The following is a 17658-nucleotide window of genomic DNA, read 5'->3' as shown; positions in this document are numbered from 1 at the left end:
GGCTGTGGCACGTTTTTCTCTGGCAGCATGGCATCGCAGCCAGTCAGACCGGCCACTTTCTGGTCATCGGGTGATGATCGGATCGATGATCAGACGCACGAGATGGGCCCGATCCATCTGTTCACTACGGAAGCGATGCTACAGATTTACAAAAACTCACAACAAGAATGTTTATGATATGGTCACACTACCAAACGGTTTGTGATATGGTCACAATATTTGAATTTAATTTGTCGATCTGGTGCCGCCACAAGAACTCAGATGTGGTTGGAGTCTTCGCTTAATAACAGACCAACATCTTGTGCAGGTTCCGTTAGATGGCTCTCGAGAAAACGTCAAAAATAAATTAAATTTTATTGAAGGCATGTTTAAAAAAATTACGTATACGAACAGATGTAGATCGTATATATATATATAATTAAATATATATATATAATTAAATATTTAAGAAATCAACTAGTACTTAAAAATTGTATATAGATGTATATATATAAATAAAATATATTTGGGTTTAATTTATGGTCGGATGATTCCCGAATTTAGCTTAATATGTTTTTCTTATTTTTATAGAATTTCCACAACAGATTTTTGAATGTAGAAAAGACCAAACTACATAACTTGCTTCTCCGAATGATCTTCCTTGAGTGTAATCACCATTAATAATTTCTTAGCTTTCCCATTCGCATCGGCATTATCAATTCGAAAAATAATTTAAAATTTCTAACCAAAATTAGAGCAGGATGTTGCCGTTTCGATCGCCATTAGACCAAATATGGGCACCGACCTATAAGCAGATATACACAACGCACACACATCATTGAATCGCTTCATTTCCGTTTGCCATTGAAAAGTGTTTTTCTTATTTCGTTTTTATTATTTCTTTTCTGTGTTTTTGTTTTTTTTTTTCATTGTTAGACAATCAAACAAATTAGACGCTATATGCCATAAATGGACCTTTAATAATAAAACTAGCGATAGATAAAAAAAAATAAACGAAAAGGTTGAAGAGTTCACTGGGGAGGCAGACAAACAGACAGACAGACAGAGAGATAGGAAAGATGGTAGCCAAAAGGGGAATTATTATCGGATCGCTGGAATCGCAGAACGGAAAACAGCATTACGTGTACGTATACAGCATTACGTATACGGTAAAGTTGAGTGTATTAGAATGGGTAGAACTCGCGGGCGGGCGGAGTGGTTGGTTGGTGGTTGGTCGTCAGGAGGCGGGGTGAGGGCCCGGACTTCGCATCTGGGTATGTCTACCTGGCCGGAACGCGTTGTCGTCGTCATCGTCGCATGGCATGGCATCAAGTCTGGAGCGGGATCTATGACCTCGGCGGCTTAATTAGCTTGCTGGTGGGCGGCGGCAGCTTGCAGAAGCCAGCCGCATCAAACACGGGCAGCAGCTCCCGCACCCGTCCGGGTATCGAGCCATCGAGCATTCTGGAAAGCACAATATGGGTTACTTACAGAAGCTAGAGTGGGAGCAGGGAGTGTAGTTTCTGGCAGGAACTTCCTCCTAAGTGGGAAATGGTAAAGGTTGTCCTCTCACCTGCGCTTGTAATCAATCTTGGCACCCTTCAGCGATATGTTGGCATCAGTGGGAAAGAACGTGGCATCATAGAAGTTGAGTCCATTCTGGAGCAGCACATTGTACTCATCCATGGAGGCCAATGTAATACGAATAACGGCCGGTGGCAGTTCCCTACGCTCCGGACGCTCGACTTTCTCGATGGCATCGCCCACCACGGAGCCCACGCTCTTGGAGGTGCCTAATATGGAGAGTAGTAGTAGATTTAAGGTAAAACTTTAGTTAGAGAAACATTTTGGGTAATTTTCTGACCGGGAATTTGTCCAGAGATGTGTGATATATATTTAATTTAAAGTATTTTAAAGGCTTTTAAGGTCTTCAATTAAATTTAAGAGATTTTAATTGACTTTCAGGGTTTTAAGAGGCTTTAAAAGAGTTTAAGGAACATTCATTGAAAGGATCATAGATCATCTTTAAAATCCTATAAGGATCACAAAAAAAGAGATTTGGGACAATTTCAATATGTTTTTTAATGTTACCAATTTGGAGTGTACTTTACTTCGTAGCGCCGCTCTGCGCAGGGTCTGCGTCGGCGTATGGAGCAGCTGAATCTGCTCACCTTCGACCTTGTCGACGCCGGTGGCGGAGCTGGCGCCGACCGAGGCAGCGGAGGCGGCGGCGTTGCTGGCTAGGCTCGAATAGATATGCAGGCGCACCACCTCCACCACCGAATCGAACTTGTACATGGCATGTCTGATGTCCTCCACGGGCAGATCCTCCGGCACATCCAGCACGTAAAGCGTGAAGGTCTTGCGCGGCCGACAAGGTATGGCGATCTGTGGGAGATCGAAACGGAAGGAGAAAGGAGAACGGAGAGTGGAGGCGGTGGTGGTGGCTGCTCATGGTTATTAGTCTAAGCTAGGAGTCGTTCGATGGATGTGGATGTGGCTAACTTGGGGTAACTGGGGCAACTGGGACTGGGACTGGGCTTGCACCAATCGCAGTCCCGATACCTCAGGATATTTACGGATACTCACGCTGCGCGAAAATGTTTGCTGCAAAATGGGGGAAATAAAGATTGCATTTTTCACTTGTCCAAGGGTTAGTCGGCAGATGGGTTGAAACTGGGATGTGAGGTGGTGTGCAGCTGAAACTAGTGGGAAATGGATGGATGCGGGGGTAACAGTGATGGGAAAGGGTTCCAGGCAGGGCTAGGTCTTGAAGTTCCTCTGGGTGAACCTAGCTATCCCATCACTGAATATATTCGAGATGTTCGGTGTGTGTGTCTGGGCTCACCTTGCGATAGAAACGTGCACCGGTGACCTTGTGGAAACCCTTCTTGAACACCGCCTGATAGTCATCTGGATGTGAGAATTTAAACAGAATGCCTGTAGCGGTTTTGGTCAAGCTGAAGCATCCCTTGAAGCTCATCTTCTCGCAGATGAGTGCAGCCCGCTCCATGGACAGCTCGTAGGAGGGAGTCAATAGGAAGGCGCCTGCAAGTAGTACGTGGGTTTGGTTAGGCTACATCAGGGTTAGTCTTACGGGATTAGCTTGGGATCTTCATGCACTACAAGCGGACAGATGAAAGAAATCAGAGCTGCTCTAAATTATGAAAATAAATGCCTTAAATGGTTAAATAAATTGTAAAAACAAAATGAAGCCAAGAAACAATGTTATTTTAAGATTTATGAATTGAATTTATGAAGTTCTGGCTCAGCAAATGACAGAGTTAGCAGCACTGGAAGCCTGGAGTAACTTAAGCTGATTCTGTAGATGAATCTTTGACTGAATCTTTGGCTGAACCTTTAGTGAGAAAGTTATCCGGCGACGAGACCTCCGAGTCCGAGTCATCTTCCCGTTTATCGGCCCACTTGGGCTCCGAGGAGAGCTTGTGCGCGGCCACCTTGGTAACGATGCCCGTGGCACGTGGCCTTGGGAACTCATTCTTTTCGCACTCAAGATCGGATGTGTTGCCCAGGAAAGACATGGTAGAGTATCCTCGCTGCTGGCTTAATTTACACACAGAGATAAAGAGTCACGGAAAAAAAACAGAATTTAGAGACTCGAAAGCGGTTCGGAAAACACGGTATTCGCAACTAGCCGCAACTTTGGCAGCGTCTTGGGCGATAATTTGGAAGCAACTGAAATGTCGCAGCGTCTGCCAAATGCTTTTATATGCTCCACTGGGCCCGGTTCGCATCGCATCTTTGGCTTCTAGGTTTGGGCAGACCAAACCAGCGAAATGAAAGTCCCACACACGAGCGGACAGATGCGGGCAATAAAATATATGTCTTCAAACGAAAATTGATTATAATTAAACAGTAAACTTAAAAATAAGAAACAAAATGGGGAGAACTATTTGATATTTAAGATAGATTTGCATTTTTAACTAGTTTAAAATGAAAATTACTTGATTTGGCCTGTCCAACTAGACGTATACGCAATATACACAGTTTTACCTTTTATAATATTAAGTATACGCAATGTTGGAAAAATTAAAGAGTAAATTTGAAAATAAAAAACAAAGTAAGGAAACCTTTTTTAAATTTATGGTTGATTTGAATTTTTTAAAGGATAATATCGAAGGCTGACCAACTAGACGTATAAGCAATATGCACCGTCACTCCTAAGAATATTTGGTATACGCAGTGTACACCTATTTCATATGATAAGTTTCAATGTATTCCTTTAAATTGTAGTACGTATTTATAACCTCAGGTTGGATAGAACATAACTAAGTATCCGCCACTGTGGCCACGGGTTATGCGATCATGTCGGATGTCTCTCAAATTGGAAGTTTGGTTCTTACAATTAGACAACGGCACATTATTGTTTGTTATTGATCCTCTCCCGGTGAAGTGGGCGACATCGCCGGATAGGTATGGGTTCCGTTGGGTTCGGGTGGTCGGATCGGGTCGGGTCGGGCAGGTTGACGCCATCGCCTCGGGGGAGATCTCGTCAAGATCATGCTGCGGCGGCGCCAACTGTTGCGTAAAATTCAAGAACACAGCTGCTGTCCCCCCAAAATGGTGGCACATGCGAATTATATAAGCGATATAGGGGAACGCTTATGGGCTTTGCGATTTTCGTTCAGCCTCAGCTGGCGGCAGAAGGAGCCCGAAGTGGTCCAAGGGTGGCCATAATCCCAGATTGGGATACGAACCTTTAAGCTGTGCCTTGGAAACGGCCAAACTGATCCCGGGATATGGTGGGAATCTGCCAGGTAACTAAGGGCTTAGGTCATTCTGCTGTTTATATAAAAAGCATATATGCTTAAAGAAAATAATGCCATCTATTAAAATCCATTAAAAATATATACGAAAGACCAATTATATAAAATTAATGATACGTTCTTAAATGGTGTGAACACGACTTAGTTCGAGGACAAAACAATATATACATACATATTTAAGAATCCAACACACCCATTAATAATTTATAGATTTTCTCCTTTAGTTTACGTCATTTCATAATATGTGGTTTATTAATAAATTATTTTATTTTAAATTAATTTTTGTCAGTTTTCATTTTTGAATATTTATAATATTTTTTTGTTTTCTTCTTTGTTTTGCCTTCTTTCGTTTAATCAAAATGGTGTCGTTTGCTTAATAATATTATAATAATAATAATAATCATAATAATATTAATAATAATAATTCATAATCATAATAATCTACTAAGGTGTTTTACATGGCAACATTAATTTGTTTTTCATTTTCGATTCGATTCGTTCCGCTGCGTTTCATTTTATTTAGTTTTATTTTGGTGACTTGCTTTGTTGTCATAGTTGTTGGTGTTGCTGTGGTAAAATTGTTATTAATAAAAGGAAACAAGGTATTAATCGATCAGAAGGATCAGCTTTAACTGATGAGGGAACTGAGGTGCAAGCAAAAGTGTGTTCTCTCTCTCTCTCTGTCTATCTATCTATCTCTGTCATTCGTTTCTATATGGCTTGGATGACTTGGTTAAGGGAGGAGGAGGTGGTTCTGGGGGGGAAAGGATTCGGTTCCCTTGCTCAAAAATGTTATACAATTGGTAATGATCGATATATATTTTATTGTATAATCTTTATATGCTGTTTAAATATGGCTGTGTGTATATATATACTATATATAGTAATATAAGCATTTTGTGGAGATCACTCTGATTGTGTTTGTGTGTTGTATGTGTGTGTGTGTGTGTGTGTGTATTATTTCCTTTTTGCTTGCTTAAAAAACCATGAGGATATCGGGATGGTATAAATCATATATCACTAGCTCTTAAAAGACATGCGCTGCTAATAACAACAAGAATTGAGTATTAATTTCTTCGAATCTATTGTTACCTTTGACCCTTTACCGTTACACTGTTACACTGCTTTAGTCATTAATCGTTATCGTTATCTTGGGGGGTAAGCACACATTTACATACTTACATACATACATACACAACAACTACGTTTAATAACCGATGATACAAATGTTAACAATTATGCGGCGGATCGATCGATAAATCGCTTAACGATAATCATCGTCTATCATTTTCTTTGTTTTTTTTATCGCTTGAAGGTTTATTTTTCTGTTTTTTTTTTTTGTGGGGAGAGCGGTGCAAATCAGCGGGGATTCTCTGGGGGGAACTATATATTTAGGCATTATCTTCGAAGCGGGATCAGGCAGGTGGGACATTCATAGAACTTACATGGCAAAACATTACATATTCGTATAGTACTTTCTTTGCTTCCGAATTAGCTCTCTCTCGCTCTTGCACTTTATCGCTTTTTCTTTCTCTCGTTTTTTTCACTTAGCGTAATTAGTTTTTGGATTGTTTATGGTATTTAGGTTTTCTTTGTTTCTTTACCAAGCGAATTTAGCTCTCGTACACACATATATATTTATATATGCTTTAATTTGTATGTATATTTACGTATAGCCTAATGTCCATAATTAGTTTACCATTTTCTCTTTATTATTTTTCCGTTTTTTTTCTCATTTTGCAAAAAAGCAGCATAAACTTTAGTTATCTTTTCGATTCATAATATATAGTGGGAAAGTATCCGAATCCCTTATAGCTTTCGATTATATTTCTTTCATGTTATCGCATTGCACTTAGCCGGCGTTAATCGTTAATCGTTAATAGGTAATATTATAACTATAAAAATCGATGAATGGGATCGACAAAAAAAGTAAATCCAAAGTTTCTTGTGTTTTTCATTTTAATTTTCATATTTTGTGTGCATATTTTTTTTGGGGTTTTTCTTTTTTGATATTACATATACATATACATACATCTTAGATATAGAAGGGGCGTGGGCAGGGGGCGTGGGCGGTAAAAGCTTGCCTTGACTATATATATGTATGTATATAAAACTAACAGTGTGGGTTTATGTGGTGTGTGTGAGTGTGTACTGTGGGTGGGTGGGTGACAAAACGAATAAAAACGCTTTGAACTGACTAGAGAACGTCTAAATTTCGCCCTAAAATGATATATTTAATATAATATAATGCCCGTAAATATGTATATACGTAGAAGGTATATTATATTTAGTTAAAAAAAGGGTATACAAAATAAGTCTTTGCATTGGAATCGTCGAAACACATACGAGAACCGATCCATTCGCGAATTGAAGCCAAGAGGCTTTTCTTTGGGTTTTCTTTCTTTTACGAAATACGATTTAGTTATTCCAAAGGGATACGGATTTACATCCTTTGGTATTCAACTAAAATCAACAAAATATAGCAGGACAAACGTTGATATTTCGTATAGCTACACATATATTATGCTGATCAGCTAATTCTACGTTCTGGAGGGAGGCTGTTTTCTGATTCTGCTTTTGTTCTTCTAGTTTTCCGTCTTACAAGCAAGCTTGAAAGATGAAGAAGGCTTGTGCTAAGCTCGATGCCAAGACTGGGCATTGTGAAGTGTGGGTGTAGGTAAATTTGTATAAAGTTACATCGTATATGGCACTGGTAAATGCTGGAAGCTTCAATAGGCCTAAATCTCACTTTCACCAAATGGCAGTGCAGCTCGACTGAGAGTGGGATGTTGGGGATATGTTCCTGGGGCTAAAAAAAATAATGATAAAATAAGGGTATACATAAAAAAAAAACAATTGAATCTAGTTTTATATGCTAATGATATTACAATAGGATTGTGAAGTGTCTGAATTTTGTTTTGTGTGTGCATATGCGCGTGTGTTTGTTGTCCTTAGATCGGTAGAGAGAGCAACTCAAGTTTAAGATATATATAATATGTACAGTGCGTATCCAAGCTATAAGGCCGGGAAGAAGTGACAAAGCTATTAATTAGGCCGTAGAAAATATTATCTACTAATGGAACTTTTGATTCTCTATAATTGTTTCTCATATATATATATATAGTATGTATATATAGTATGTATGATGTATGTTTAGTATAGTAAAAAGCGATATAAAGTGCAGAAAAATTGTTGGAGTTTGAAGAGGGTTCAGCGAGCTGCAAGCTTCACAACTGCACAACTGCCTTATTGCTGCGAAACGCACTGCACACTCTATAACACGTTATGTACAACAAGTGCAATACAAATGTCCAAAAAGTTGCCCACGGACTCACAGAATTACAAATTTAGTTTACAAACAATGCTTTTGTAGCGTTTTACAAAAATCAGATATAGATTGCTTAATTTCGTTTTACAATTCTTTGCTTTTTTGTGTTTTTTGTTGCTTGCTTTGTTTTCTATTCAGCTTGGTTTCTTCTGTGTGTTTTTCTTCCTCCCTTCTATCCTTCCTTCTCTCTTTCTTACTTTTTTTTGTTTGTTTTGTTTTGTTTTTTTTTTTTTTTTTTGGACGGAACAATTTACAACATATGATTATGAAACAATGACACACGGCTTAACAAAGGGGGAGAAGAGACGAACATAATACTTAGATGGCCTCTAAAATATAAACTAAGGATGAGAGTAGCTTACAGATATACGTATGTATATATAGATATATGCATATAGATGTAGATGCTGATCTTACAAACAAAAGAAAACAGGCTTAGAAAACGAAAGAAGACATTTATAAGGTGTTAAAGGGGTTTAGTATTTCTATCAGTATGATTTGCTAATGGAATGAAGAGTAGTTTTTGGGTGCTATGATAACTATCCGTATCCGTATAGGTATATCTATAAGAGAGGCCAGGATGCACCTGATGCCTTGACATGAGCGTGAGGGGAACTAGTACACAAGGATGAATGGATATGCATACATATATCGTTATGTATATATATATATATGGATATGGGTATGGTGTGTTTTTGTGTTGTTCCTCTTCTCGTTGGCAATAAATACAATATTGATAATAATAATAATAATAATCATAATACAAAGATAATAATAATCGTAATAAATATGCTCGAATGCTATAAATATGGTAAATTTGTCATATAAAGCTTGGATCGCTCGGTAATATCATATAATATTTGGTTAAACATTTCCCCATACTTTGTTATGATTTTGTTTCTATTTCCGTTTCCGTTTTCGTTCTTTTCTTTTCTTTAGCTTTCCCTCAATGCAATCGATCAAATAAAGCTCATAAGCGTCTATATATCATTTGTGTGTATGTGTTGTGTGTTGGTTGGTGTCGTATTGTTTTTTTCTAGTTTAGATTTAGTTTTAGTTTTAGCTTTAGTTTTACGAATTATGATTTATGATTGGTATAGGTATTAGGCTTCATTACCAACTTATAAAGCGACGTTACATTTACGTTTCCCGTTCATGTTTACCGTTTAGATTATGCAGCATTTAAGTTATCTGTTTTCATTTTTTTGTTTTTTCGATTTTAGCGCGCGCTATATAATCATAAATATATATATATATTTATATTCTTGTATATATCAATGTATATTATTCAGTTTTTAAGTTCTAGCGACTTTTGGGAGCGGTGCCCGGCACATTTTGGAAACTCTGTCTATCTCTTTCTCCACTCGCAAATCCCTCTCAATCGCTGTCTTCTCTCTCTTTCTACTTCGGCCTCTATCGCTCACTCTCTTTGTCTCCCTCTCTTTCTAATACTCTTTCCCTAATCTCCCAGAACTAGGATACTTTGGATATGCAACGTCGGGCAGAGATCACCTTAGTCGGCGGTGTAGAGCAGAGAACTAAGGCAGCGACCTGGACGTGAAGACGGACAAACGTGGAGAATCAGACGGAAGGACCTGGACGTGGTGGATGTGGCAATTACCAAGAGATGCGTTCGTGATTGTGTAAAGAAGCAAAGAGAATGAAAAATGTCTGGATTAAGCTATGCTTTCGATGGCTGACCCCTAACTACACCATATACTTGGGCAGATACAAGAAACAGATACAGAGATATACTACATATGCATGTATGTTAGTGTTTTGCCTGTCGATTCCGATTGTGTCAGGCACGCGCTCCTCGAGATACACACTGGGATTATCTCCACGTTACATATATGCCTATAGGTGTATGCTTTAATATGAACTTAGCCTAGCAATAAATATGTCTTCCTTTCTTTCGACTCGGACTTGCTTCGTTCCTATATGCGTGCTTTCGGTTCCGCTTCCGGTTGCGGATCGGGGATACTCTTCAGCATGGATTACTCCCTAATTTCCGGTTTTCTCTTACGGTTTTGGTATGGCCTTGGGGTTTTCTTTGTTTTAGAGTATGGGGAAGGTATTGCTAGAATTGCGTTTAGATCTGTGCCAGGTTGCCACGCGCCTAAAATTGCCTGCTCTCGATGTCCAACGTTCCGTCGTAGGCATCGAATGTTTCTGCCTCTGATGTTGTTGCTGCTGCTGTTGCCTCCGCTTCCACTTCTGCTTCTGCTTCCGGCGACACTGCTGCTGCTGCTGGCATTGATATTTGGTTAGTGGTGCTGTTGGTTATTCCGGCTGCTGCGGTCACTCCCGCAACCAGCTCGTCGAGCAGCTGCATCTGCTTGCGCGTGGGCGTGGTCAGGGGAGTGGCAACCGTTTGATATCGCTGATGGAACGTAGACAATATCTCGCGAATTTTAGCAATGATCTCCTGTACTCAGGCATTTGACTCCTAAGGAATTAGGGGGGTTCTTAAATCTCATCTTCTGAAGGCAATTAAAAGAGCAGGAAACACGACAACTCACCTTTAGGTTGTCAAAGTAGTGCATGATCTGCTCGTAGTCCATGTCGAGATCATCCAGTCCGAGACGCTCGCCAGGCGCCACGGACTCATCCACGGTGGCCGAGAACATCGGATTGCCCACCACGGTGGCGCGCTTGACACGCGACGATTTCGTGGTGGGCTCCTGGCTAACGGCGCTCACTGCCGGCAACCGCATGATCTCGTCTGTGCCATTTGAGTTGGCCGCATCACCAGTGCTGCTCACCATGCTGTGGTTCTCTGTGGGGACAGAAAAACATTAAGCGGACAGACAAAATAGGCAGCTAGTTTAAATGCTTACCCTTTGGTTTGGGCTGGACTGCAGACGGCGAGGACGCAGCTGCAGCTGCTTTGGTCAATCTCTTTGGTGTCAACGAATCGAACTGAAACGCGTTCTTCTGGTGCGGATTCGTGTACTCCACCAGCTTCTCGGCGTTGTGCAATTCCTCATGTTGCTGCTGCTGCTGTTGTTGCTGCTGCTGCTTGATCTTGTTGTGCGCCGCCTTGACGATCGGCTCCTGACTGAAGTTGTGGCTATGGCTATGGCTGCGCTGATGCTGAGGATGCGGATGGGAATGCGGATGCAAATGGGCTTGGGCAGGGGCATGGGCGAGCGGATGGGGACGTTCCAGTGGCTGCTGCTGTTGCGGCTGTGGGTTGGCATTGGCGTCACTACTGGCCTGCAAGTGCTCACGTTTGTAGAGCTGACTGTGCCGCTTGATGGGAGCATCCTTAAAGAAATCATTCTTGTAAAGAAAAAACCAAAGTTTCAGAGTAAATGAAAAATCTACCTTCAAGGAGCCGGCAGCGGAAACAGAGCCAGATCCAGGAACAGGGACAGGAATGGGCTGAACCGGTAGACAGGCCCTTGCACCCACATTCCGATGTGGCGGCACTGGTGGTTTGTAGTCCAAGCCATTGTCCTTACGCTCGTTGGCTAAATAGCTGCATGGATTAATATTAGCAAAGATTGTTAAGGTATCTATATTAGGCTCAATTCTTACTGGTCAGCGTGCTGCTTGTTCAGGTTGGAGGCCGGCACAATGTGTGTCTGCAGCTTGGGCTGCTGGTCGAAGGAGCTCACCCGTCGCCCGTTATCGTAGTTGACAATCGGATTGCTAGTGATGCGCATACGGGAGTCTGTTTTAAGGAATTAAAGGATTAATTATTATCAACGATATTAATCTAAACTCCTGCTTACCCCTAGCATTCAGATGCGTATTGGACTCGGTCACCATCGACTGCCGGTCAATGGTGGAGCGTCCCAGCCAGACCCAATCATGGACATTCGTTGTAGACTCCTTCAGGCGCACATCCCGAAATCCGCCACCCGCTCCGCCTGAACCATTGCCCTTGCCCGCCGACAGATGATCCAGACCGGACTCAATCATAGCTGGCCGGAACTTGGAGGCGTAGACCACACACGAGATGACAAACACAATGATGGCGAAGCAGAAGGCGGTGAGCAGAACGTACATGCCTAGCTCCATGGAGGACATGGTGCCAGTTCCGGCGGCGCCTTTCACATGATGGTTCTTATGCACCGCTTGGATACTGCCCCGATGCTGACGGGCCTGCACAGTAGGCTCATATTGCTGACTGGAGTCGCGCAGCGGGATGCCAACTATGATGTCAGCGAGATCGCCCATCTGGCGGTAGTTCTTCCTCTCCCTGCCCACGGTGCCGTCGTTCTGTATAGCCTCCTGCTTACTCACAATATCCACGTTATTGAAGTCCACCTCTATGGAGGCCAGGGCGCTGGCCAGCGGCGCCGGATTCGATTTGTTTTGCTTGGTGCTGCTCAGAGTGCCGCGTCTTTGACGACACTCCTCGGAAAGGAGCAGGGTCACGCGCAAGAGGTTGCCATTGCCTTCGCCCACAGCAATCACGCGCGGATGATGCGATGCCAGCATGGGGGCAAAGGCAACCACTTCGGTGTCCAGGCTCTCCACCAGCAGGAAATAGTCCTCCACGGCAATGTCACTGCATGGATTAGCAAGGAACAAACGACAATGCAATACTAAATCTTGGAACTTACAATCCACTTACCGCAGCGGCGTCTTTGAGCCATCCGTAAACTCCAGGTCGATGTCCAGCAATCCCTCCTGGTACTGGGCTGTCAGCTTGTGCGTCACCGAGGTCTCAGCCAGATAGCCATTCTCTATCGTATTGTCCGGACTGATGGTCAGCTGCAGACCCGAAATGACGCGCACAATGAGCTTGGATAGGTTGACCTTGTCACTGCCCACGCGGATTTCCTTGGTGCCGATGACGCGACCCGTTATAGGTGATAAAACCTGGACGTCTGTGCGTCCCATGGATTTTCCCTGCAGTATTCGTCCCTTGAGCGAAGCAATCTTGGGATCGGCCACCCGGAGCAGAGGCTGCACTAAATCAGTGACCCTTAAGCCGGTTCGTCTCGATATAAAGTAGCTTGTGCGTCCGGAATTCTGATCCACGGCCAAGAACTTGGCATACACCTCGACGGGACTCTGCTGATACCGCGCCCGGCACACCGTCTTGTCAGCTCCCAGGTTATTGTAGTAGTTGGTGCCATGCTGGCCCCAAACGTATGACCTCTTCTTCCTTCGGCGCGACTGCTTATTGTGACTGTAAATATGATAAGAAAACGAAGATGAGTATAGATAGGAATTATTATCCAAATATTCTTTTTCCGAGCGAAAGTCTATTATCTTAGACTTCAAAAAAAGCTATTTAGTGATGAGTGATGTTTTTTTATGAAAACTATATATAACTCTACAACTGAGAACACATATTTTATATCGTTACGATGAAAGTCAACATTTCTACTTACAGATAGTGATTGTCATCGGTCACTTTCCATCCCTTGATCTGAGAGAGACGGAAATCGGATATGTAGACTTCCAGGGGGAATTCTGGCATCCATACAATGAACTTGGCCACGCCCACGTAAGTGCCATACTTGACAATTACCGAGGCATTTGACGAGCCACGCTGCTCCGAGCCATCCACATAAACGGAGCTGCAAGAGGAAGAAACCTGAAAGGATAGAATTCGTTATTAAGCAATCAATAAACCAATATCCCTGGCAAACGCACCTTGATCACACTCTCGTCCTCGGCGTGACAAGAGCTCTGGAGTGTGACGTCGGCCACCTTGCCAGCCTGTGAAACAATGAAAACCTTCATTGCTTGGGCCACTTGACGGCCAGTAAGCACCGCCGTGTTCATCACCTCCCAGATCTTGGCCATTGGGAGCACTGCCTGAATGTCATCCTTGTTGATTTCCAACTTGGCAATTAGTCGCTTCTTTGTGTCATCTGTGGTAACCAGTTCGCCGGAATCCTTGTCCTTGGGCGTGTCGTACACATGCGTGACGGACCACACGATCTTGCCGCCATCCACAATGTCGTTTGTGTCCTCAGCCACCTCTAGTAGCCAGGAGAAGACCTCAAAGACTTCGGCTGTGAAATTTCCAGCAGATTGACCCGATTCCACACTGGACTCGGGCTCTTTACGGAACGCCGTCACCCGGGCAGTGGTATGCTTGGGGTTCTCCTTCTCTACTGAGACGCTCCAGAGGTCCGTGGAGGCAGTGGCACCCAGGATGCGTAATCCCGCCTTGACGCGGGCTCGCACAGTGAAGGCGGCCACCCGCTGGTCCGGATACTGATGCAGAAAGACAGGCACGTGTAGCCGGGACAGCGGATAGAGCGGATGCTGGGGCAGCAAGAAGGTGACAGCATCATCGGCGCGTAGCATGCGGTAGGGAGTCTTGGCAGCCAGCAGCGGTACCTGGGCGAACGTGGTCAGCGGCTGGATCTGAACCTTGGGCTCGCACTGCTCGGGATTCCTAAGCGGAGGCTCGAACACACTGTACGAAACTTGGGCGTAACGCTGCGGCACCTTGGGCGGTGCCTGACTGCCGCCATCCTGGCTGGGAGCCGGCAGGGCAGGCCACCAGCCCAGAGGAACCACAACCTCGGCCACACAGACTCCATCTTCACCCTCTGGCATGCAGCGACCCTTCAGCGGCTGCTCTGAGCCCATGGCCACATGCAGGAGCACGCATACCTTCTGGCGCTGCAAATGGCCGCCTGGATCAGCTCCCGCATGAAAAAGCACGCGCAGCACAGGGGCGTCCTGCGAGACGCTGGGGCGCACCAGATGCGCAGAGATATCCAGGTGCATATTCGGCTGCTGTAGCTCTAGCAGCGTGGCGGTATTGTTCTACAAGATCAAAGAATAAACGTTGTGATCTAAGCTCACGTTTGGAAGGTGCTAAACGAGATTACTCACGCTCATGTAGTCGCCGCCCGCCTGGCTGTCCATCGTGTCCGGCACAATGTAGCGGGCTGGCACCGTCTGCTTGGTGGAGAAGGGTCCGTAGCTGGCGCGTATCGACACCGGCTGTGTGGTCTCCACCACAGTGAAGCGGTCGAGGGATAAAACCGAGTCGTAAGATGAGCGCTGCCGCAGAGGCGGCACCGCCGACGATGTCGTCTGCACGTTGGCGATCTCCGGCGTGACAGGTGGTTGGCGGGCGTGCTTCAAAAAGAAGCCACTGTCCGGCGCCTCGAAGTGCACCTCCACGGAGTCTGGCGGGGATTAGAAGCGGAGTATTTGATCAATAAGAGGTGAATTATTGGGTTTTTTATAATAACCTTTGGTAGATTTCTACTCGAAGGTTTAAATGATTTATGCTCAATTTTAGATATATACTAAATGATACAACAAATTCCTTGACTATGGAACAATGTTTAAGGCATTCCCCAGTTATTTCAGAAACTTTAAAAAATTAGGTCCTATGTGGTTTTAAATATTTCTTATAGAAAAAATATATAGAAAATTTATCGAATTTGAATTTGAAAGAACCTAAATTAAAAAGAAAATAGTTTATAAAATAACTCTATAACCACAAGGCCTTTAAAAAATATCGAAATTTGATCAATTTATGTTAATTCTCTTGATGTTCAGTTAGGCCTTACTCTCACTATTATATCGATAAGGAGTATACAATTTTTTTATTGAAAATTTTTTTTCTAAATTTCCTAATATCGTGTTAGGCCTATCTCTTCTTATAAACTTAATAAATGTTTGCTAGTTTCAGGTTTGGCAAATTTAAACTCTCAAAGGAGACACTTGTCTTTGATACTGGTTACTGGCTACATTTGGTTAATACAGCAAAGGAAGGAAAGGAAACGTTAGCCCTATAACTATTTTTTTTCGCCGGCAGAGAGGGCCCCCCTTGGCTGCTCCTCCTCATTTGCAGCTTTTTATTAATAACTTGTGCCCCGTGGGCCAGCACCAGCTCCTACTCCGCCTCCGCCTACGGCTTTTGCTTCTGCTTCTGCCACACTTGCTGCTCCCCCCTCACACAATCCCTTTGTTTCTTTATTTATTTATTACTTACATGCAACCGACGTCAGCATCGTCATTATCAGGAAGAACCTCATCATCATGCCGTTTTCGTTAGTCCACAGTCCACGTCCACAGTAGTTGTGGCCGAGCCAAGTCCTTGTGATTTCCGAATCCTTCGAAGTTCTCCTCCAAATGCTGCTCTCGATACGAGTCTCAAAATTGTTCGTTCGTTCACAAAATGTTTATTTGTCTATCTCGCACTGTGATTGTCACTGTAGTTAACTGCACCCAGCGCGACGTGACGTTTTTCGTCCTTTTTTTCGCTCATCCACAGCACATCCTTTATTGATTCTTTCAGTGTGCCACCACACACACACACCCACATACAACACCCACACTGGCACTCATGGCCGATACACACACACAGCTGCTCCGTGGTATAGACACAACATCCTCCTGCAAAACTTTGCAGCCCGAGTGGAGTGACTTGAATCGCCAACAACTGCCGACCACGAAGATTACACTTATCACGCTGGCCAAGTCGCTGCTCGAAAACGCACAATAAACACCTACAGCATGGCTATTTTCATTCAGGTTTTCAAAATTTCACACAAAAAAAACTCTAGCTGGTCGGAATATTGTTGTTGGAAAATTAGAGTGGCCGCAAATGGTCGAAATGCCAAAAACCAGATATTTCCGTGCAAGCTTTTCTTGATGTTTTTCTTTGGTCACTCTAATTTCTGCAGCTGTTGATTAACATTTAACATTTTAACCGCCATCTACACGTTTACAGATATATGTGGTCGAATTTTCACTTTTGGAGTCGGATTCTCATGAAGGAAGTAAAAATCCCATGTAGAATGTAAAATATATCGATATGTTTTCTTAGTATTTTTATACCCTTGCAGGATATTATAATTTCAGTCAGAAGTTTGCAACGCATTGAAGGAGGCACCTCCGACCATATAAAGTATATACATTCTTGATCAGGATAAACAGCCGAGTCGATCTAGCCATGTCCGTCTATCCGTCTGTCCTTCTGTCCGTCTGTCCGTTTCTACGCAAACTAGTCTCTCAGTTTTGAACCTTATTGAATCTTTGTATTTAGTCTTATATATACTCTCACTCGTATATAAGTTGGAACGGGCCTGATCGAACGACTATATCATATAGCTGCCATAGGAACGATCGGAAAATTTTTACAAAAAAATGTATAACATTTTCAGTTTTCAACAGAATCAAATTAATTAATAATTAATCAATTTGAGATGTAGCCATTTCATATTATTCTACAATTTTGTGTAAAATTTTATGAAAATCGGACTACTATATCATATAGCTCCTATTGGAACGATCGAGAAAATAATTCAATTAAAAATTATAACATTTTCAGTTTTCAAAAGATTTTCATCAAATTTCAGATATAGTCATTTCATATTATTGTACAATTTTGTGTCAAATTTTATGAAAATCGGACTACTATATCATATAGCTCCCATAGGAACGATCGAGAAATAAATACAATTAAAAATTATAACTTTTCCAAATTTCAACAGATTTTTATCAAATTTGAGATATAGCCGTTTCATATTATTCTATAATTTTGTGTACAATTTTATGAAAATCAGACTACTATATAGAGTCTACTATACTGGAGTCGTCCGATCTGGCCCTTTCCGACAT

The 17658-nt window shown here is 42.7% G+C and overlaps 2 protein-coding genes across 5 annotated transcripts; both read right to left on the bottom strand.

Annotated features, from left to right (window-relative positions):
* Window positions 1-830: 830 nt before the first annotated feature.
* LOC110181918 (uncharacterized) lies at window positions 831-3682 on the bottom strand. Of its 4 annotated transcripts, none has more exons than XM_086836196.1 (6): window positions 3338-3677; window positions 2828-3027; window positions 2569-2586; window positions 2091-2367; window positions 1553-1772; window positions 831-1443 (listed from the first exon to the last, which is right to left on the bottom strand). In XM_086836196.1, exons 1-6 carry the CDS (start codon window positions 3519-3521, stop codon window positions 1326-1328), a joined length of 1017 nt encoding a protein of 338 aa, XP_086692322.1. In that variant the 5' UTR covers window positions 3522-3677; the 3' UTR covers window positions 831-1325. The 4 variants fall into 4 exon arrangements, with proteins under 4 accessions (XP_086692322.1, XP_086692324.1, XP_020805513.2 ...); XM_086836198.1 differs by having other exon boundaries at window positions 2151-2367; XM_020949854.2 differs by lacking the exon at window positions 2569-2586 and having other exon boundaries at window positions 3338-3682.
* A 3025-nt stretch (window positions 3683-6707) lies between these two features.
* Window positions 6708-16710, bottom strand: dtn (transmembrane protein 132C dtn). Its single transcript, XM_020949672.2, has 11 exons — window positions 16028-16710; window positions 14914-15212; window positions 13714-14844; window positions 13449-13654; window positions 12683-13243; window positions 11835-12616; window positions 11638-11773; window positions 11425-11578; window positions 10935-11364; window positions 10617-10873; window positions 6708-10543 (listed from the first exon to the last, which is right to left on the bottom strand). The coding sequence occupies exons 1-11, from the start codon at window positions 16074-16076 to the stop codon at window positions 10529-10531; spliced, it is 4020 nt and encodes a 1339-aa protein (XP_020805331.2). The 5' UTR covers window positions 16077-16710; the 3' UTR covers window positions 6708-10528.
* Window positions 16711-17658: the final 948 nt, after the last annotated feature.

Source organism: Drosophila serrata, unplaced genomic scaffold (assembly GCF_035046125.1).
Source record: "Drosophila serrata isolate PLE 108 unplaced genomic scaffold, ASM3504612v1 contig_276, whole genome shotgun sequence".
Lineage (NCBI taxonomy): Eukaryota > Metazoa > Arthropoda > Insecta > Diptera > Drosophilidae > Drosophila > Drosophila serrata.
This window is presented reverse-complemented; position numbering and strand designations above follow the sequence as displayed.